General features: G+C 42.4%; 1 protein-coding gene across 2 annotated transcripts; it reads right to left on the bottom strand.

The window, feature by feature from the left end:
• Positions 1-2,186: 2,186 nt before the first annotated feature.
• On the bottom strand, positions 2,187-8,571 carry hey2 (hes-related family bHLH transcription factor with YRPW motif 2). 2 transcript variants are annotated; one of them, XM_059981503.1, is made up of 6 exons: positions 7,363-8,568; positions 7,148-7,226; positions 6,967-7,050; positions 6,687-6,768; positions 5,629-6,000; positions 2,187-4,789 (listed from the first exon to the last, which is right to left on the bottom strand). In XM_059981503.1, exons 1-6 carry the CDS (start codon positions 7,443-7,445, stop codon positions 4,626-4,628), a joined length of 864 nt encoding a protein of 287 aa, XP_059837486.1. In that variant the 5' UTR covers positions 7,446-8,568; the 3' UTR covers positions 2,187-4,625. The 2 variants fall into 2 exon arrangements, with proteins under 2 accessions (XP_059837486.1, XP_059837485.1); XM_059981502.1 differs by having other exon boundaries at positions 4,656-6,000; positions 7,363-8,571.
• Positions 8,572-22,777: the final 14,206 nt, after the last annotated feature.

Here is a 22,777-nt window from a genome sequence, read left to right as displayed (position 1 = left end):
GAAACCATGTGTCTGATCTGAAAAGTTGCCCCAGGCTACAGAGTTAAACTTGGGAAATATATTGATTATCTAATTTGCTTTGCAACAAGTCCATGTAGCTTCTCAATATTATCAAATACTGAAATAAGACATACAAGGGCGGCGGTGTTAGCTGTGAGGAGGATGCTAAGAGGATGCAGGGTGACTTGGATAGGTTAGGTGAGTGGGCAAATTCATGGCAGATGCAATTTAATGTGGATAAATGTGAGGTTATCCATCTTGGTTGCAAGAACAGGAAAACAGATTATTATCTGAACGGTGGCTGATTAGGAAAAGGGGAGGTGCAACGAGACCTGGGTGTCATTGTACACCAGTCATTGAAGGTGGGCATGCAGGTACAGCAGGCGGTGAAAAAGGCAAATGGTATGTTGGCATTCATAGCAAAAGGATTTGAGTACAGGAGCAGGGAGGTTCTACTGCAGTTGTACAAGGCCTTGGTGAGACCGCACCTAGAGTATTGTGTGCAGTTTTGGTCCCCTAATCTGAGGAAAGACATTCTTGCCATAGAGGGAGTACAGAGAAGGTTCACCAGATTGATTCCTGGGATGGCAGGACTTTCTTATAAAGAAAGTCTGGATTGACTAGGCTTATACTCACTGGAATTTAGAAGATTGAGGGGGGATCTTATTGAAACGTATAAAATTCTAAAGGGATTGGACAGGCTAGATGCAGGAAGATTGTTTCAGATGTTGGGGAAGTCCAGAATAAGTGGTCACAGTTTAAGGATAAAGGGGAAGCCTTTTAGAACCGAGATGAGGAAAAACTTCTTCACACAGAGAGTGGTGAATCTGTGGAATTCTCTGCCACAGGAAACAGTTGAGGCCAGTTCATTGGCTATATTTAAGAGCAAGTTAGGTATGGCCCTTGTGGCTAAAGGGATCAGGGGGTATGGAGAGAAAGCAGGTACAGGGTTCTGAGTTGGATGATCAGCCATGATCATACTGAATGGAGGTGCAGGCTCGAAGGGCCGAATGGCCTACTCCTGCACCTATTTTCTATGTTTCTATTCCCCCCCCCCCCATTATACTCCCCATCAGGAGTAGCCAGTTAGTTACAGTATAGTCAATTTTGATTTTGTAAGAGAGGCTTATAAGAGACTACAGATGCACGGACTGAAGTGAAAATGACTAGCTGGAGGAACTCAGCAGCTCAAGCAACGTCTATGGATTTAAAGAGGTAGTCAACATTTTGCATTGTGAACTTGCATGAATCCAGATGCAGGATTTGAACTCAAAATGTGGACTACCCCTTTGCCTCCGTAGCTGCTGTTTGACCTGCTGAGTTCTTCCAGCAGTTCATCTTTGGATTTTCCTTATCTCAAGCAACACACATGTCACTGGAGGAATTCAGCAGGTCAGGCAGTGTCTATGGAAGTTAACATTTTTGGCTGATATCTTTCTTCAGGACTGAGAAGGAAGAGGGAAGATACCAGAATAAAAAGGTGGAGGGAGAGGAAGGAGGCTAGCTGGAAGGTGATAGATGAAGCCAAGTGCGTGGGAAAGATCAAGGGCTGGAAAAGGAAGAATCTGATTGGAGGGGAGAGTGGACCATAGGTGAGAGGGAAGGAGAAGGGGACCCAGGCAGGTGAGAAGAATTGAATGGTCAGAGTGGGGAATAACAGAAGTGGGAGGGAGAAATTTGTTTGCTAGAAGGAGAAATTGATATTCATGCCATCAGGTTGGAGGGTACCCAGATGGAATATAAAGTGTTGCTCCTCCACCCTGCGGGTGGCCTCATCTTGTCATAAGAGGAAGCCATGGAACAACATGTTGTAATAGGAACAGGAATAGGAATTTAAATATTCCCACCAGGAAGTCCCACTTGTGAAGGTGCTCAATGAAGTGGTCCCCAATTTATGACAGGTCTCTCCAATGTAGAGAAGGCCACATTGGGAGCGCCCACGAAATAGACGACCCCAGCAGATTTGCAGGTGAAATATTGCCTCAACTGGAAGAACTGTTTGGCGCCCTTAATGGAGGTGAGGGAGGAGGTGAATGGGGAGGTGTAGCACTTTGACTGCTTGCAGGGTAAGCCCATCTTGCTTTACTTTTGATGATTAAAGATTGAAACATAATAAAAGGTCACTTAAATTCTTCCAGATACCAAATAGATATAATATCCAATGACCAGTACTTTTTTTTTGTAAAACCAGCGTATATTTATAAACATTTAATGTATAACAGGTTATAGAATGCAGGTAAATAAGCAAAAGTGTCATTTGTATTTTATCATTTCCTGCATACAGTAAACTTATTTTTTTTATCACTGTCTTCTCCACACAGCAGAGATTTCAAGTGCAACATATTATCTACAGTGCTATATTTGTACACAAATCCTAATCTTTGACTTTACGTACAAACATATTCTTTTGTTGTATTTTACATCTTAATTAAAAAAAAACAAGTTGCATTTTGGACAGGGTTCAAACTAAAAGTAATTTGCATAACCTTAGGCCATTATATTTAGCAGCAGATTAGTGAAGGTGGGAACGTGGCTGGGTAAAAGACCCAACAAGTACAATTTGATGATGATATAACATTGCTCTTGTACACATAGGAAGCTTCTTCTACAAACTGTTCTTTGTCCCATTGCATATTGTCTTCCATAGGCATTTCTAAAAGGCATATAGGCATATTGTCTTCCACAGGCATATCTAAAAGGTTGAATGTGTTTTAAAAAAAAACAAAAATTTACTGACCACAGGTTTCAACTGCACAATTAAGTGTTGTTGGTATCTTGCCTGGTCCCCAACCCCAAGTATGTACAATTTATTATTTGCCACAGATAATTTGCCAGTGCCATCGGCAAAAGAAAATGCTTAATCCAAACAAAGTGCCCAAAGCAGAACATTGGCCCATCAGTTCCAAATAAGTTTAACAGAACAAATTATTTCATCATCACTTTTGCATAGTTAATATATCAAACTGATGCTATGTCATAGTCCAATGCAGTGCATTAATTAATTTATTATTGTCTGGAAACATTTAATGTGGCAAGATTTAGCATCTTAATGACTTCCACTTTCATTTTAAAAACAGTTAAGCAGAATCCTCTTCCAAAATATTTAATCTGCAACAATAGAGAAATTGTATCCCTTTAACCTAACTTCAATAAAAGTATACTAAGCACAAAGACATGGAAGGTGAGACTAAAATGCAACAAAAGTAAATTTATTTGTAGAATTCTATTTTAGTATGCCAACAGCCATTGGGGAAAAATACCATTTCACTGGTATTTGTTTTGCTGTTTTTCATGCTTAATTGACTAATTTTTATCCATTTCAATGCACATTTGCATTAGTATGATTTAATTTTCAAGAGACAATGGCAAGAATGATTTCAAGTGCTTCATTAATATGAGTTAATTAAGGTATAACTGTCCTGGGAACAAAATAAACTCCAAAGAGGAGCATGGAGAGATTCTCTATTCTTTTGTTTTGAACTTAAAACTTATGGATTGGAATATTTATGATGATCTATTTTGGGTATCCTGAGAGAATCACAATGACGTGGGGTAAAGTTACCCTTGCTCCCCTATTCACTGTGCACCAACTGTCTCGGGATAAAAGAAGGGCAGAGTGCACAGTGCTGTCAATTACAAGTAAGTGTTAGGATTTATATTTGTACTAGACAAGGTTGTCGAGTTTATAAATTTATGTTAAGATAGGACTATGTGCTTATTTTCAGAAAAAATGTTAATATATGTCCCCATTTGCTCTTTCCACTGCCTGGTGGTGCATCTGAAAATACGCAAATTTTAGTTTAGTTAATATTTAATTAATAAAGGCTATAACTTAAGAATTTGAGCAATCGATTTTAGACTTGGATAAGTGAAACTTGGGCGATGGATGAATGATTAAAGAAGTTAACATGAACTACTGTAAATGTTGTTTTGCCCCTTGGTTTTTAACCTCAATTTGACCCATAGAATGATAAGTCAATCCTTTGAACTTCAATGTGTCCAGATCAGCTCAGACTTTGTAACACCAAGCCACTTCCAATCCAATGCGAAACTGCAGTTCCGACGACACAGCCGTAACCTGATATTCGCGCATAAATGTACTTCCCATAAATAAGGGACAGGTTAATTACTACTGCTGCTGCCACTATATTCGGCAATTTCAGAAAGAGGCACAGCGGTGTGAGAGTGCTGTCTTGGCATTATTGCTTTTGATGCTGCAGGTGCAGCGGTGAGAACTCCGCACAGTTCCTCAGATCCTGCTCGTCTGTGGTAGGCGCTGTCTCACAGCGTTTTCCGGCGGCCACCGAAAGCATCCAATCTCACTGGGAAACTATCGGGCATCCCAGCGGCGAAAATAAAACCGAAAGACGGCCAAAGCCTTTCGATTCAACTGAAATGAATTAATCCATTGTTCCACTGCTGTCATTCTACATGAGACCGGTCGCTCTTGTAGGAGGACGCTTCAAATGGGGAAGCCAAGAAATCTGCTCCATAAAGATACCCTGTATATCGCGATCGGAAGGAACTAGCATCCAAAATCAGCCAGGTTTGATTCATTCCGTTATTCTCAGGTGGATAATGGCATAAGGATTTCTTTTCTCTCCGGTGGCAAGTTGTCGTGTCAGTTAGAACAAGGCTCCTTTGGGAGACACAGCGGAATGGTTATAATTTGCGTACACAAAATAGTCCACATTAGGATACTTGAAAGCAGAAAGCTCGCGTGTAAAATTGCTGTCGATTTGCTCGTAACAGTACTGGTGCCTCTTGCAGTGGGTTACAAGCCACGGCCCTGCAGAGAGCAAGTTTTTCAATCAATTACATTGCTTTCGTGAACGCTTCCTTTCAGTTGATGAGCCAGCAGTCAGATAGACGTGTACGCCGGGAGGTGGGCAACAGGCGTGCCAGCAGCAGTCGTACACAGTAGAGAGGAAGGCCCTTCGCTGTTTCCCTGCAGCGAATGCCGGCACCGTAGACTGTGACCCACCCATCCAGCGCAGGGCGTGGGTGAGGACGGTGGATAAGGACGGGAGAAGTGGGATGGGGGTGGTGATGAGTGCTGGATCCGAGACGTTTGCCAGGAAGTGGGGTTGGGAAGAGAGTTGGAGTATGACAGAGGGGAGAGGTGGTATGTGAGGATTGAGTGTGTGACAGGGAAGAGGAATGGCGAATGGGGGGGGGGGGTGGAATTTATCAGAAGAGAATGTCAGGTGAAGGGTGGGATTGAAGAGCAGAATGTGCCCCAGTGTTCCGCACTCACTCCGCTTCAGAAAGCCCCTATCTCCATTCCCCATGGTCTGTAGTGTTTCCCCCCGCCGCCGCTGCCTCTGTTGCCGGCATGAGGGACGGCGCCGAAGCCGGCTGGGCTGAGCACTGCACCGCCCGGGGGAAACACGGAGGGCAAGGCCCCGAGCGGGAGCGGGAAGGTGTGGGCGTGGGCGGCGGCGTGTACCGTAGCGGAGAGGGAGAGGAGAGAGGTGGAGAGCGGAGCCACGAGGCCAGCGCCGCCAGCAGGGGCCGCCCCTGGAGACGTATCGCCTTGAGCCGCGGCCGCGGCCGCCGCAGCCGCCGCCGCCGCCAGGGTAGCAGTAAGCAAAGCCGAGCCTTGCCGGGGCTGTGGGACGGCGGTACCTGGGTGCAGTTCAGAAGAGGCGGTGGCCAGCAGCCGGTCACTGGCAAGGCCGTGGTGCTGCAACAAAGCGGAGGGCAGCTGATGGAAGGCGGCGGCCCAGTGCTGGTGCTGTTGGTGCTGCTGGAGCCGTTGCTGGTGCCGCTGATGCTGCTGCTGGTGGTGGTGGTGGTGGTGAGCAGCCACCGACGAGCTCATCACTGCCGCTTCTCGCTGCGAGGCGTACGTGTTGAGGTGAGAGACCAGACGGAGACGCAGCGGGTCCGAGGTGTCCAGACCTTCCACCGAGCTCAAATAACGAGCCACCTCGGCTAAGCACTCCCGGAAACCGATGCTCATAAAGTCCATGGCGAGAGCGTGAGCGTCAAAAAACCCTGTGAAACAGAAAGAGACGCATTGAGCTACGTGCAGGTCAAACCGTCAGACTGACTGTCGCGACTATGCTGCCACTTTTTTCCCTTGTTAGACACGGCTGATTTAAATGAATCATTAAAACTTCGTATCTAATCGTGTATAACTATCTGAACAGTTGTTAGCACTGGTTGGCTTTTTGTGTATTGCCCGCATCTGTAAATAGTTTCCAGTGGGAGAAAAGTGGATTTTTTTTCCCTCTGGCCAGACATACAACTCAAGTTAAACGACTGACTGAAAGCTATCTACGGTAACCCGACCAGATCTCGCTGCGTGACAGTTAGCTCTGCCTCTCGGTGTTGTCGTTAGGTGGCGGTATGGAGATGCTGCCGAGACCCCCTGTTTATGTGTTTGTGTTTGTTTTGTCTTTCTCCGCAGGTCTGGCTGCTCCAAGCGAAAAAAAAAGCCCAAACAATCTCTGCATGCGACTCCCCGGTTTCACAAAGCGCTCACTCCCGCAGCGTTAGGAAAGCAAACAGAAGCCGGGGTCAAGTGCCGCTTTTGTCTCGCCGGCTCTTTCCCACGAGCTCAGTGATACTATTAGCATTTCCACTGAACTTCGCCGGGCCGCCCACAATTGCCAGCGCGCTGTTTCCTTAGGTTACCTCTTCCAAGTAGCCTTTGAAGAGGCACTCAATTAACTTCTTACCTTTACCTCCGGTCGCCCGAAGCATCTTTAAATGGTCCACCGTCATCTGAAGTATTTCCGCTTTCTCTAGCTTTGCTGATCCCTTGAAAGTAGAAAAGTGCCGCAATTATTTTGCCCAATTCTCACTCAGATTCAGTGGTGATGTGTCGTATTTCACTCAAGTGTTGATCAATACCAGTATGCACGGGTTTACAATTATGTTAAATAATATTTTGTAAGATACTAGAAAGACTGAGTATAAAAATCGAATGTAAAAACGGAATGGATCGCCGTCATCTACCTGTTTCTCAAAAGCAGTGGGGACCAGACGACGAAGCTCTGACAAACTGTTGTTAATGCGATCCCGGCGTCTTTTCTCAATGATCTAAAAGGGCGTAAGTTGTTTCCATTAGGACAGTTTAAATATTATGGGAAGCATTCCAAATTTGTTCCACAAGTTACCAAAAAAAAAGCACCCTCACCCCTCTTCTTTTCTTTCTAGCCATGATTTGGGAAGTTGTTGACGGAGACCCAGCTCTCATGAGTACATTATTGTCTTGTCTGTAGAAACAGAAAAAAAAACGCCGACAGTCAGCCCTATTGTTTTTCTCTACGAAAACAGGAATAAAAACATCGAGTTAATAAGTGTCAGTTAAAGTGTACACGATGTTCAGCTGGTAAAGAGCGTGCAACTCACCCTGCGTAGATATTTTCGCTCCCTACGTCTATGGTTTCATCAATATCACTATCTGAAGAACTTTCTTCACAGGGACGTTTCATTGTGGCTGGAGAAAATTATTTCGTGATCTGTTTTTTAGAAGCTTGCCGTTTAGCTCAAGCCACCCAGATCATGCGCCCTGTTGGCAGCCTGAAGCCAGTCTGACGCTCTTTCCCACGGTATAAGCTATATCAATGTTGCAATGTCTAGCTGAGCTCACTCTGTCCCACAACCCGCAACAAGCTTTGATTGACAGTACATCGCTCCCGGTTTGAAGTTGACTCTTTTCCCATTGGTGCAAGGTGATGACGTCTGCTCTGTACGTCAAACGCGCGGGTCGGGGAAAGCGTGGGAAAGCTCAGTATCGAGCTCACTTAAAAGGGATCGGCTGTTAGAAGAGCTTAAAGAAACTTTTTAAAGTTGGTTGAAAAAAACATTTGGGCACTTTTAAGAGATATTGCTTCATCTACATTAAAGTTTCAGTGTTGCTTTAACAATTTTATATTCATCAAATATAAAGTTATAAATACCCATATTCGATTGGCCTTTGTTCTTCTCTTAAACTAGTATTGACGATATGATTTTTGATCGGCATGACTTGCTCAGTTCCAGAAATCTGAAGTATTGAACCCTATTTATTTTTTTAGTTTTACATAGAGAAACTCCTGTGTTGTGCGAGTTGCATTGTACTTATAGATAAGAACAGAGTCGATGTGTACGAAGTCTGCAGTGAAAGATTATTTTTTTCCCAATTCTGTTAAGGTTATTTGTGTAGGAGGCGTACCAGTTTAAAGCAGGGACGTAATGTCGATTGTAAGTAGGTATGCATTGCATTCAAAAACAGCGCAAGTTAAGGAATCAGATCTCAGACACGATTATAAACGCACACGTATGTACTATGTAAGTTCAAGCTTGTCTGTTTAAAGTGTTATAGACGGTGCAAGACAGAAGCATCCATTGATTTTTTTAATCAAAGAACCGCTTTTGTACTCGGTGCATGGCTAAGCTGTGGTATAACCGTGTGAACTGAAACTGGACACTATTCTTCGGCACTTCCCCTGTAATTTGAACTTTCTGAATTACACGCTGCCCGCAAGTGAGGTGGTTGGAAGAATATTGGCGCACCCTGCGCGCATAACTCCCTTCTTGTCGAGGAGTTCGGGTAAAACTAATAAAAACCAGCAGATAAAAGGGAAGGAATATCGTTGCTGGATTTAAAGATAGCTATACTATTGTCAGAAGCATATCGATCATTTCACTTATATGCTTATTTACGCTGATATTTTATTAAACAATTTTTATAAAAGGCAGATATCGTTCAGAAGACAAATAATTGGTATGTCCCAGTATGTCCAAGCATGCGATATATTTATTATCTGTATATCCTTTCCTTTGTTTTTGTAAGTGTTTAGTTTTATTAAAACATCATAACTTTATTAACTTCCACGTAAATAAGACCGAGATATAACAATAATTGATCCAAATGGAAATATCTTAGGTACTTAAGCGCGTTGTTTCTTTTAGCAAGGGTCTTGCTCGGGGACGGGGTATTTCTGTGTGATTTCGGTTTGCAAGCAGTTATCTCGACCTCTCGGATTATTCTCAGCCGACATGTATTTGATGTTTAATTAATTATATTTCCACGGTCCGGGAAGACTTTGGGCGGCTGGGTCAGTAGCTAAAGGTAATGAGAACCTTAAAGCAAAAAGAATGACTGGATTATTGCTTCCATGAAAAATGTCACCAGCGACATTAATCTGTCGAAGAATTGCGGGACTGGTTTTGTGAAGTGATAAATAGTCATACCTACTGATGGGCTGTTCAGAGTTAATTTATATAGGCTGTATATAGTATTAACTGCTTCGGAAGTCATTACTCTAGCTGCAATTATACAGAACAATGTAAATCGACACTTCAAGAGCAAATAGAACAAATGAGCAAGAATTTGAAAAATATCACTTTTTAATTAAATGAACTGTGCGCCACAATGCATTAAAAGTTAAGTATTAACTTTAAGTTTTAGATAGTGTTTTAAAAACATATAACCAGAAATATTTTACTGATTCCAAGTTAATGCTGAACGGTTAAGATATAAATTAGATTTCCATCTTTATAACCTTGAGTACGGAGAGACTATTGGCTTTTAAGATGTTCCCATGTTAAAATGCCAGGAGATGAGTCATTTCAGCACTCAATGAAGTCCAGATCAAGGGACATGTAATTGTTTTGACAATAACCTGTCGACTTGCTGTTTCGATAGATTCTTAACGCAGTAAAATGCGCGTGACTGTTCCCAAAGATGTACAAAGAGGCACTTCTCCTCCCGATGCTGAAATATTGAATGCATTGTACTTTCGTGTGTTTTAATGCTGATGCATCTGATGAGGGGGAGCTTGTCTTATTTCACACCTCATTACTCATTACTCTGCCCGCTCCTTCGTGCAAAGTTTACCCAATATTTGCAGATAGCAGGAAAGCAGGTACTAAGGCGGGTTGTTTACCCAACACTTGTGTTTGTTGTTTTTGTTCACTCAGGGCCGCGCGTGCAAATGTTACACTCACTGCAGCTACGTTACATGATAATTTTGATTAACAGATTACTAATGCTACATGTTTAGTACTCTTTCAATAAATAACGACAAATTTCACCAACACTTGGAAGGAACTGATTGTGGAGATAGGAACAAGTCGATCTTCCCGATCTAAGCTAGAACAGGAAGTGAAAGCGGAACGCAGCAACGAAGCAACACACACAAAGTGCAGGAGGAGCTCAGTAGGTCAGGCAGCATCTATGGAAATGAATAAACAGTCGACGTTTCTTGCCGAGACCCTTCTTCAGGAACGAAGCTATTTCGGATTGATCTGCTAGCACTTAATACGCTATATACTGCTAAATAAAAGCTTCTAGGTAACTGAAACGAAAACAATATTTGAAGAACTTTGAGGACAAAGGACGAATGCTAATTAGTTACAGCCTTGAAAAATTAACACGGTGATCATTAACACGGTAATCATTAAAATATTAAGGTTACATATTTAGCAACTGTGTTTTGAAAAATAATTTAGATTCTTATGTTGCACTTTCTCTGACTGAGGTGTACAATTTTTAAATTATTTATATTAAGACAGTTTACAAAAAAAAAACAGCCGTCCGTTATACAGGCAAGAGATTCTGCAAATGCTGGAAGGCTCTCGGCCCGAAACGTCAACTGTTTATTTCTCTTTATGGATGCTGCCTGACCTGCAGAGTTACGCAGCATTTTGTGTGTCTTCCATCCGTTATGCAGACAGGTTGGTTCATGAATGACGTCGGCGCTGCCTTGCTCTTCAACATAACGCGAACGTTTCAGCAGCTTTTCCACCCCCGCTCTCACTTCCACACCATCCTTCCCTGATATCCCCATTTCCTTTCTTAATCTTTAGTTCTGGGGCTCGGTTAGCTCCACTGCTTCTTCTCCCTCCTTGCCTCCTGTCAGGATTTAATTCCGTATTCCCATTTCGTTGCCTCCATTCTATTGGATCCGAGCTTCTAAGAATTGTCGTTTGCTCTTACATTATAAGACTCGTAAGGTGGATATTATAATAGAAGTCTCCCATCTTCCATTTTTGAAAGGGGTCTTAAGCATATCTATTCCATTTCATACCCTTCTTATAGCCCCTTTCTTCCCATCCAGATCAAGGTCAGGGTTTCCATTCCATGGATCATTCTCTGTGATTCTCTAACATCTGACACGTGGGGCTACCGTCAGATATATCCTCAGTGGCCACTTGGTACTCCCGCACATCTCCTCCTCAATGCAAATATCCAATCAGCCAATCACGCGGCAGCAACGCAGTGCAGATACGGTCAAGATGTGTTTATTTGTTGTAAAGATCAAACGCCAGAATGGGGAAGAAATGTGACCTAAGTGACCTTGGCCTTATAATAATTGTCGGTGCCAGACGAGATGGTTTGAGTATCTCTGAAACTGCTGATCTCCTGGGATTTTTACGCATAATAGTCTCCAGAGTCTACAAAGAATTGTTCGAAAAGCAAAAAAAAAGATCCAGTAAGCTGGAAATCCTGAGCAAAAGCACAACAAAAAAAAATATGGAGGAACTCAACATGTCAGTTCTGCAGCTGCTCAATCTGAGAGGAAGGTGACAGTAACTCAAATAACCGCGCATTACAACAGTGGGGTGCAGAAGGACAAGTCTAAGCACACACTTTGAACCTTGAAGCGAATGGGCTACTGCAGGAGACCAAAGCGGGTTCTACTCCTGTACCTAATAAAGAGGCCAATGAGCGTATCTTCATCGCCCTTGCCGACTATCCTCATCGGTCTGCTTTGAATCTCGGGTTTCACTGATTTATTTCTCCCCTGATTTGGATCTCGCGGTTTCAATATTTTCTTCTTTCACTTCTGTTTTCCTGTATATCCTTCATGTGTCAATCGGTCTCCACTCCACTCCGGTTCTTTCCCGCCTCCCTCCCACCTCTCTGCAACATCTTCTTTTCATTTCTAACTTTTAGTCCTGAGGAAAGGTCATTGACCTGAAATGCTGACGATTTCCATAATTTCGTTTTTTTTCATATATAACACGGCTCTTGCATTCGTTACAACGCAGCCCCGCTACGTTTCAAGGCTTACACAGCATAGTTGTCGCTAAAAATTAGCGGCAAAAGTTGTAAGATCTTTGTGGAAAATTAAGCAACCATACCACAATATTTCAGTAATACTTTCATAAATAAATGTAACAATATATTTTTGAAGAAGTTTTTTTTTGTTCTTATTTAGTCTGAAACGCTGGCCCAAATCTTCAAAGCTAATGGCGATGAATGATTATGAAACACAACCTTTTACTAATCAAGCTTGTCGAAGATTGTCCGGTACTAACTGTGAAAACATGGGCTGTGATAAGTGAGGGCGGGGTCGCAAGGTTTTGCGCCAGTTTATTGTCCACTAAAATGTATCGTTTCATACTGAAAAAACGAGGGAAATATATCATTGTCTATGAACCTCGGGAATTACATTTTTGACGGATATACATGTCACTGCGGACATACCAATCGTGTAGCAATGTCTAATTTAAATGTAATCGTTAAACCCAAAAATAACCCCAAATAGTTCTTAAATCATTAAGTGTACTGTATATAACGTGATTAAAACAAAGTTTTAACAGCAATACATTGGAATGTTTTAAAGAATGACATTACTTAAATCTAAAAACTAAGACAATTTGCCGCTTGGCTCTGATAGCAATTGAAGGGCCCTTTAAATGGGTTAAGCATTTTTATACTCGACTGCATCGGAACAAGAGTGTTTAGAAACGGTCGCCGCTAATGACCGTGGATTAGATATAAAATCTGAGTCAAGGGTCGGGCAATCGTCTCCGGTCAGAAAGACACGTGTTGCTGTTGACTGGTCACTGGTTCTACAAAAGTCGCCTAAACCCAGAATAACTGTAACAATGACAGAAATCCCAGCGCAGCTCGGGAGTAAACGTACCCTCCCACCAGATACGACGCCAGCTCCAAAACCCATTGCAATATCCTGACCTTCCAATAACTTGACCCATTAGGGTTTATATCTTGTACATGCTCGTGCCATATTTCCAATTTGAATTTGATTTGTTGTGAACAATCAAATCCGCAATAAAATTAGTAGCACCCTCTGGTTATAATCATACTGTACCAGAGTGAACAGCGGATCACAGTTTCAGACTCATAGAGCCATGCCACGGGACAGTTTTAAACTTTCCACGTTCAACGGTATTTCGAAGAATTCGTAACTGGAGACGAGAGCACATCTAATAAATGGACAGAATGGAATAGGTACAAGGGACAAGAGCAGATTCATTAAAAAAATAAAGTTTTGACACGAAATATGCTGAAGATAAACAGTAAGATGATTATTTAATTTGTTTTCCGCAGCAATTCCTCCTTTTTAAACAAATTTATGATGTGTTTACAGCTGCTTTGATTACGACTATAATCCCATTAAATTGACAATTATTTTTTATAATCAAATACTTTCAAATCACTGCATGGGTCAAAGTCTATCTTCGCTATACTTAATGAGGAATGAAATCTTACATGTTATATGTCTACAGAAACTGCAGGCATTGTTTTGTTGCTGGAGTTCTGATGGGGAGTTTTGCAGGGCTGGGATCTGTGCCAAGTTCTTTGCTCTTTCCCACAGCTCCCCCCTGACTGCAATGTAACTCTATCGCCGTGTGAGCGCCGTGCAGAGCGTGCGCGTCACTCAGCGGGACCCGCCCAGCGAGGCCTTGGGTCAATCACACAGCGCCGCACATGCTTCGCCGAGCCATCAAAGGGCCGCTTCACAACAAGCACGCACACCGCATCTGCACTTCCCCAGTGCACACGCACACAACAACTCGAAGAATTGCCGCATTCCCTTGGACACGCACGCAGCAACATATCAGGCTACCGCTGCACAATATAAAAGCGCCCGGCAACGATTAGGTTACCGTCGTAAAATGCAAATTCAGTGAACACAGTCCAAAGCATTTGTAATACAATGGAAAGTACTGTAGTTTACCACAACGTAGTACAAAGTCTATCGTAATCTGGTCACACAATACCCTTGAAAGCGTTGATTCATTAAAATGTCACAAAACGTTTATATGTAGTAGTTTCACCACCTCAGAACACTCAATCGTACTTTACAATGGTAAAAGTCTCGCCGCACGTTTTCAGACGAAGATAACGTAACTTATATCTCTGGAAATTATGGGCACATCTCTGCTTATCCATCCATTGACTGAAATCTCACTTCCGATCCTGCAACGTGCAGGTGAGCTATCCTGGAAATATGTGTGGATCAAATACATTACTTATTTCAAATACATAAACTACAGCACAGAGATAATATAGTATATCTAAACTATATACCAACCAGTAAGACAGAATGATCTATATAAAGAACATCTGTCACAAAACAGATGTTGTCTTTATGAAGAAATTAGCAACCAACTTTTATGAGAGGCATAGATAGGGTGGGTAGTCAGTACCTGTTTCCCAGGGCACCAATAACAAACACCAGAGGGCATATGAACAAAATTAATGGAGGGAAGTTTAGGGGAGATATCAGGGGTAAGTTTTTTACACAGAGGTTTGTGAGTGTCTGGAATGACTTGCCAGGGATGGTGGTGGAGGCTAAAACATTAGGGGTATTTAAGAGCCTCTTGGGCAGGCACATAGATGAAAGAAAAATGGAGGGTTATGGGGTAGTGTGGGTTTAGTACTTTTTTTTTAAGGATTATATGGGTAGGCACAACATGGAGGGCTGACGGGCCCGTACTGTGCTGTAGTGTTCTATGGTTCTAACTCAAACCCATTGGTCATTGGACATGAGGTGACAATTGAGGTGAGAGGCTCCTTCCATCCATGTATCTATCCAATTTTTTTGAAATTGAAGTGGTCATCTACCACTTGACCTGGAAGCTTGTTAAATACTCTCACGACCTACTGAGTGAAGAACTTCCCTCTAATTTCCCCATAAACACTTCACCTTTCCCTCTTAACTAGTTGCAGTTTCACCCAATCCAAGTGGAAAAAGCCTGCTTGCATTTACCCTATCTATACTCCTCATGACTTTGTATACCCCAGCCAAATCTCCCTTCAATCTTCTACATTCTAATGAATAAAATCCTAACCTATTTAACCTTTCCTTGTAACTTGTGATGCCACTTTCAAGGAATTTTGGGTCTGTATTCCCAGAATTCTGCACTCCTCAGCCCACGCCACCCAATTATACCCCTATGACTGATTAATCTACTAAACCGTATGTCTTTGGAATGTGGGAAGTAACCTGAGAACTCACAGGAAACTCACACTGTCTCATTGGGAATGTACAAACTCCCTAAAGACCTACCCTGGCTGGTCCTCCCAAAGTGCAACACCTCTGTCTGCATTACATTCCATCTGCCATTTTTTAGACCATTTTTTAGCTGGTCCAGATCCCACTGCAAGTTCTGATATTCTTCCTTGCTGTCCACTACACCCCAAGTCTTGGTGTCATCTGCAAATTTACTGATCCAGTTTACCACATTATCACCCAGATCATTGATATAGATCACAAACAACAATGGACGCAGCACCAGTTCCTGAGGCACTCCAATAGTCAGAGGCCTCCAGTCTGGGAACCATCTGCTACCATTCTCTGTCTTCTCCCATAAAGCCAATGTCTAATCCAATTAACTGTCGTGTTGAATACCAAGTGATTAAATCTTCATGACCAACCACCCATGTGGGGCCTTGTCAAATGCCATGGCAAAGTCCATGTAGACAACATCCACTGCCTTGCCTTCATCAACCTTCTTGGTAACTTTCACAAAAAACTCTATAAGATTGGTTAGACATGACCGACCACACACCAAGCCAGTCCCTATCTATCCAATAATTATATATCCAGTTCCTCAGAATACCATCCAATAATTTTCCCACAACTGGTGTCAGGCTCACTGGCCTATAATTTTCTGGCTTCTCCTTAGAGCCTTTTTAAAACAATGGAATAAAATTAGCTATCCTCTAATCCTCTGGCACCTCACCTGTGGCTAAAGATGTTTTAAATATCTCTGCTAGGGCCTCTGCAATTTCTGCACTAGCCTCCCACAGGGTCCAAGGGAACACCTTGTTATGCCCTGGGGATTTATCCACCCTAATTTGCTTGACAGCACACACCTACTCCTCTGTAATCTGTATAGGGTCCATGACCTCACTGCTGCTTTGCTTCACTTCTACAGACTTGGTGTCTATCTCCCGAGTAAATACTGATGCAAAAATCTGGTTCAGATCTCCCCCATCTCTTTAGGTTGCACATATAGACTACCATCCTGATCTTCCAGAGGATAAATTTTGTCCCTTGATATTCTTTTGCTCATATTTGTAGAAGCCCTTAGGATCCTCCTTCACCTTGACTGCTAGAGCAACTCATGCCTCTTTTAGTCCTCCTGATATTCTTCTTAAGTGTCTTGCATTTCTTACCCTCTGTAAGTACTTCATTTGTTCCTACTTGCCTACATCTGCTATGCAACTTCTTTTCCTTTACTGGGGCCTCAATACCTCTTGAAAACCAACATTCCCTAAACCTATTGTCCTTTCCTTTTATTCTGACAGGAAGATACAAACCCTGTACTCTCAAAATTTCACTTTTGAAGGCTTCCCACTTACCAAGTACACCTTTGTCAGAAGACAACCTGGCCTAATCCACACTTGTCAGATCCTTCCTGATACCATCAAAATTGCCCTTTCTCCAATTTAGAATTTCAACCCAGGGATCAGACCTATCCTTTTCCATAATTACCTCGAAATTAATGACATTATTAACACTAGAAGCAAAGCGATTCCCCTGCTCAAACTTTTGTCACCTGCCCTGTCTCATTTCTTAATAGCAGATACAGTATCACATTCTCTTCAGTTAGGACTTCTATGTACTGATTAAGAAGACTTTCAAGAAAATATTTGACTAACTCTTTCCCATCCATTCTTTTTACAATATGGGAGTCCCAGTTAACATGTGGGAAGTTAAAATCACCTACTATCACATCCTTCTGTTTCTTGCAACAGTTTGCGATCTCTACAAATTTGATTCTCTAAATCCCATGGACTGTTGGGTACCTATAAAATAATCACATTAACATGGCCAAACCTTTCTTATTCCTCAGTTCCACCCATAAATCCTCACTAGATGAGCCCTCTACTCTGTTCAGAACAATGCTGTGATATTTTCCCTGACTAGTGGTGTTACCTATCCGCTTTTGATCCCACTCTCTCTATCATGTCTAAAGCTATGGAACCCCAGAATATTGAGCCAGCAGTCCTGCCCCTCCTGCAACCAAATCTCACCATTGCTCCAGTGTCATAGTTCCACATGCTGATCCATGCCCTACACTCATCTGCCATTTCTACAATACTCCTTGCGCTGAAATACAAGCATTTCAGAACATTAGCCCCATCATGCTCAACCTTCAAATTCTTGACCTTGCATGTATGTAAACTTAAAAATATCTTTCTCCACAACCACTCCTTTATCAGTTGTGGTGCTGTGGTTCCCATCCCCCTGCAACTCTAGTTTAATCCCACTGGTCAGCACTAGTAAACCCTCCTATTATACCCCCTCCAGTTCTTTCTGTACAGGTCCTACCTTCCTTGGATAGGGCCCAATGATCCAAAAATTGGAAGCCCTCCCTCCTGCACCATTTCCTTAGCCATGAGTTAAAGTGTATGATCCTCCTATTTCTAGCTCCACTAGCACATTGCACGGGTAGTAATCCTGAGATCACAACCCAGGAGGTTATGCCCTTTAACTTAGCACCTAGCTCACTGAACTCACTTTGCATGACCTCGTCACCCCTCCTACCCATGTCATTGGTATCAATGTGGACCACAACCTCTGGCTGCTCACCCTCTCACTTAAGAATGTTATGAACTCAATCTGAGATATCCCTGACTCTGGCACCCAGGAGGCAACATACTATCCTGGAATCTTGTTCTCATACACAGAACCTCTTTTCTTTTTCCCTGACCAATGAACCCCCTATCACCATACAACTCTTCTCCGCATCCCCCTTCCTTTCTGAGCCACAGAGATAGACAGTGCCAGAGACCTGACCAATGTGGCTTTCCTCTGCAAGGTCATCCCCCAACAGTATCCAAAGCAATATACCTGTTGCTGAGTGGAATGGCCACAGGAGTACTCTGCACTGGCTGCCTATCCCCTATCCTCCTGCTGACAGTCACCCTGTCCTGCAAGCAGCATCTGTGTCCTGCATCTTGAGTGTAACTACCTCTGTGTATCTCCTGTTTGTCAACCCTTCAGCCACCTGAATACTCCCAAGTTCATCCAACTCTTTAACATGGTTTGTTAAACTACCTATGGACTATGCCTCTCCTCCCTGAAGCTTCAGTGGTTCAAAGCCTCAACTCCGCACTCTAACTCTGACCCACTCATACAATGGCCACTCCGATTAAACCTATCTTCTTCTTATTGGATCCAGCCAAGTGCCTAATTATGCACAGTTCAGTGTCTCCTCAGGAACTGTGATGCGTAAAATATGACAGAAGTGGATTATTGTTGTAATTAATTAACTAATGTATTAGTAAATTGTCACATGTAGGCAGTTTGAAATTTTTAAAAACGTAATTTGTTTGAATCAATGAGCAGGTCAGGGGGTATCAGTTGAAAGGCCATCGACCAAAAATGTTAATTCTGTTTCTCCCTCTGCAGATGTTGCCAGACGTACTGAACATTTCCACTAAAGTAATATACTCTAGTAAAGTGTAGTGGCAGGTGGAGATAGGTCCCACCAAAGGAGGTGTAAGGCACTCCTTCCTTCTGCTAGCCTGCAGGTCATCCTGGCACAAGGTGTAGCACCTACTTGGTATCCCCTCCCCCCAACCCCCTCCACCCCCCATCAGTGTCATGTGAAGCCATGGGAGAAGTGGTGGATGGTCATATGAGCAGCTGGTGCATATCGCAAGTCCTGGCTATGTGACCACTGTCACCAGGCAGACAATCTCCGAAGAGTACTGATAATGACTGCCATCTGTCTTGTAAAGATGCTGCCCAGAAGAAGACAATAGGAAACCACTTCTGTAGAAAAATTTCCAATAACAATCATGGTCATGGAAAGACAATGATCACCCACATCATTCAACACGGCACTTAATGACAGAGTGACGCATTCACATCTGGCCCACAAGTCACCCACTCATGAAGCTCTCAGTTATATTTTGGTCATTTTTGTGCTTAACTGCTTTTTAGAATTGATGAATTAAGGGTTTTAAGAGAATCTAAAGGTATGGGGTTTGTATTGGTAAGAGGGCCATGGTAAAAGTCCAGCCATAATCTTTTTGAATAGCAAACACATGTGATGAGTCAAATGATCAATTCACCTTTTTCATGTGCCTACTCCAATGTTCTACTTTGTGTAAACTTAAATTAATCTAAAACTGTTATCATCTCCTGAATTATGGAAAGTTCTGTTCGCCCATCACTTCAGTTCTCCCTAAATAAACAGTACTTTGATTTAAAAATGTCTGTCATTGCTTCCAAATTTCTCTCATAAAAATATCATCCTTCCTTAACTCTGTCACCTCTTTTAGCCTTTAATTCAAAGGATACAGTACTATGCAAAAGTCTATGCACGTATATATAAAAATGCAAACACGAGGAAATCTGCAGATGCTGGAAATTCAAGCAACACACATAAAGTGCTGGTGGAACACAGCAGGCCAAGCAGCATCCATAGGAAGAAGCACTGTCGACGTTTCAGGCCGAGACCCTTCATCAGGACTAACTGAATGGAAAGATAGTAAGAGATTTGAAAGTAGGAGGGGGAAGGGGAAATCCGAAATGAAATGAGAAGACAGGAGGGGGTGGGGTGAAGCTAAGAGCTGGAAAGGCGATGGGCAAAAGGGATACAGAGCTGGAGAAAGGAAAGGATCATGGGATTGGAGGCCTAGGGAGAAAGAAAGGGGGAGGGGAGCACCAGAGGGAGATGGAGAACAGGCAAAGAGTGTTGGGCAGAGAAAGAGAAAAGAAAGAGGAGGCGGGGAAATAAATAAATCAGGGATGGGGTAAGAAGGGGAGGAGGGGCATTAACGGAAGTTAGAGATACCAATGTTTATGCCATCAGGTTGGAGGCTACACAGATGGAATATAAGGTGTTGTTGCTCCAACCTGAGTGTGGCTTCATCTTGACAGTAGAGGAGGCCATGGATAGACATATCACTCAGTATATGGGGATCTTCTCCTGTACAAGTTAGTGCTCTTTCGGTAAGGGGATTTTTGTTTATAACAGTGGGATTTGATTTTGGCACCAGAATGTGTTGCAATATTTGCCGGCTGAACCCAGCACATCATTAGGTTGTGTTGGTTGTTCATGCAAATAAACACATTTCACAGCGTATTTCAATGCACATGTGATAATTAACTGCATCTGAGTCAAAGACAAGACTTGCAGTCCACAGTAATCACTGTCGCCTATAAGCTGCGTGCGTGTACGGCCGTGCAGTAATTGAAAAGTTCCCGTGCACATCACCTTTGTTGCAGCTCTTAAATAAAACATTATATAAAACAAAGGAGCCACACAGTTTTCAGGCCATATAAAAATTTCCTGCTCGGAGCAGTGGTTGCAGTGTGCAGCTATAAAAATAAATAGAGGGAACATTGATTGTAATATGAATCCTTATCTGATTTTCTGATATCAAAGTCCATTAATGCATATTAATGAAATATTAAGGAAAATTTTGCAATACAGATGGTGTTCAAAATCAAACATTAGCTTACAGTAGCTGAGCTCTGATGAAAGATCATTGACCTAGAAAGCTAACGTCTTACTCTCCTTAGAAGCTGCCTGATCTGCATTTCCAATATTCTCTGTTGTAATATTAGCCATTTTGTATCAAATGAAATTCCCATCAGGTTGGGAGGTCTTACTGCACATATTCCTTTCAGCCAGTTACAATCCAAATCCAGAAACCTCAAAGGGTAATTGTTTGCAAGGCTGCAATTCTAAAGCAGTTTATGCCTGTCTGGCCAAGAGCTCCTACAAAAATAGACACAATATAAGAGTTTTGCAGCTATCAAAACAAATCACAGCAGGTTTGATTTCAGATTGTGACCATCCTGGAGGGTTCTTCACATACAAAACTGAAGTCACTGGTATATCATTTATTGCAAAATAATTAGCCATTAAAATTAGAAACAGGAGCAGAACCCTACTGGAAAATCTGACATCGTTAAACAAGGTTAAGGAAAATGCCACTTGGTGCTCTTTCCCAAAGGATGCACAACTGATCTTTAATTTTGCCAATGTATGATCACATCCACTGATATCTTCATCCCCAGCAACTCATTCCCTCATTCAAGGGAGTATAGGCCATCACAATGTAATGAACAGGTACTGTATGTTTTTACTCAGTCCAGAAGTTGATTTTATCCATTAGGCAGAAAATACATATGATTCACTTGCTATGGTAACCATAGCTTCCCGACATTGTAATGAATGTCATCAAAAGTACATAAGATATAGGAGCAAAATTGGACAATTCAGCCCATCAAATCTGCTCTTCTTTTCCATCACGGCTGATATATTATTCCTCTCAACCCCATTCACCTGCCTTCTTCCTGTAACCTTTAATGTCTTCACTAATTAAGAACCTATCAACCTCTGCTTTATGTATCCCCAATAACTGGCCACCTCAGCCATCTGTGGCAATGAATTCCACAGATTCATCACCTTCTGTTTAAATAAATTCCTCCTCCCTCCTGTTCTAAGGGATGTCCTTCTCTTCTGAACTGTGCCCTCTGGTCCGAGACTCCTCCACTATAAGAAACATCACCTCCATGTGCACTCTATCTAGGCTTGTCAATATCAGATAGGTTTCAATAAGATCTCCTGTCATTCTTCTAAACTCCAGCATGTACAGGTCCAGAGCAACCTAACATTCTTCATACAATAGCCCTTTCATTCTCGGGATCATTGTCATAAACCTCCTCTAGATCATCTCCAAAGCCAGTACATCCTTTCTTCAATAAGGGGCCCAAACCTGCTCATAATCCTCCAAGTGCATTCTGACCAATGCCCTATAAAACCTCAGCATTATATCCTTAATGTCTAATAAGAATGATAAGAAACAACAATTACTAAAACAGAGAGAGAGAGAGAGAGAGAGAGAGAGAGAGAGAGAGAGAGAGAGAGAGAGAGAGAGAATTAATTTTGCCACTTGAAGGAATGAATGGACAGTGTGTTAAACTTCTGAATTTAATAACATTATGACATTATGGAGATCATTCGTATCTGTGAATGACCATTAGTCATGTGTTTTTAACCCAGGGATGGTTTGTAAATGCTCAATACATGAAAATAATTAACTGAGAATGGGGAATCCTAACTACAAGAAGGACTATAGAGAGTGCAGAGGAGATTTACAAGGATGTTGCCTGGATTAAAGAGTGTACCTTATGAGAATAGGCTGAGTGTACTTGGCCTTTTCTCCTTGGAGTGATGGAGGATGAGAGGTGACCTGATAGAGGTGTGTAAGATGATGAGAGGCATTGATCGTGTGGATAGCCAGAGGCTTTTTCCCAGGGCTGAAATGGCTAACATGAGGGGGGCATAGTTTTAAGGTGCTTGGAAGAAGGTACAGAGGGGACGTTAGGGGTAAGTTTTTCACACAGAGAGTGGTGGGTACATGCAATGCACTGCCGGCAATGGTGGTTGAGGCAGATACAATAGGAATTTTTAAGAGACTCTTTGATAGGTACTTGGAGCTTAGAAAAATAGAGGGCTATGCAATAGGGTAATTCTAGGCAGTTTTTAGAGTAGGTTACATGGTCGGCACAACATTGTGGGACGAAGGGTCTGCAATGTGCTGTAGATT

Source organism: Hypanus sabinus, chromosome 10, assembly GCF_030144855.1.
Source record: "Hypanus sabinus isolate sHypSab1 chromosome 10, sHypSab1.hap1, whole genome shotgun sequence".
Classification (NCBI taxonomy): Eukaryota; Metazoa; Chordata; class Chondrichthyes; order Myliobatiformes; family Dasyatidae; genus Hypanus; species Hypanus sabinus.
Note: the sequence above shows the minus strand (reverse complement) of the source record. Positions and strands in the feature narration are given on the sequence as shown.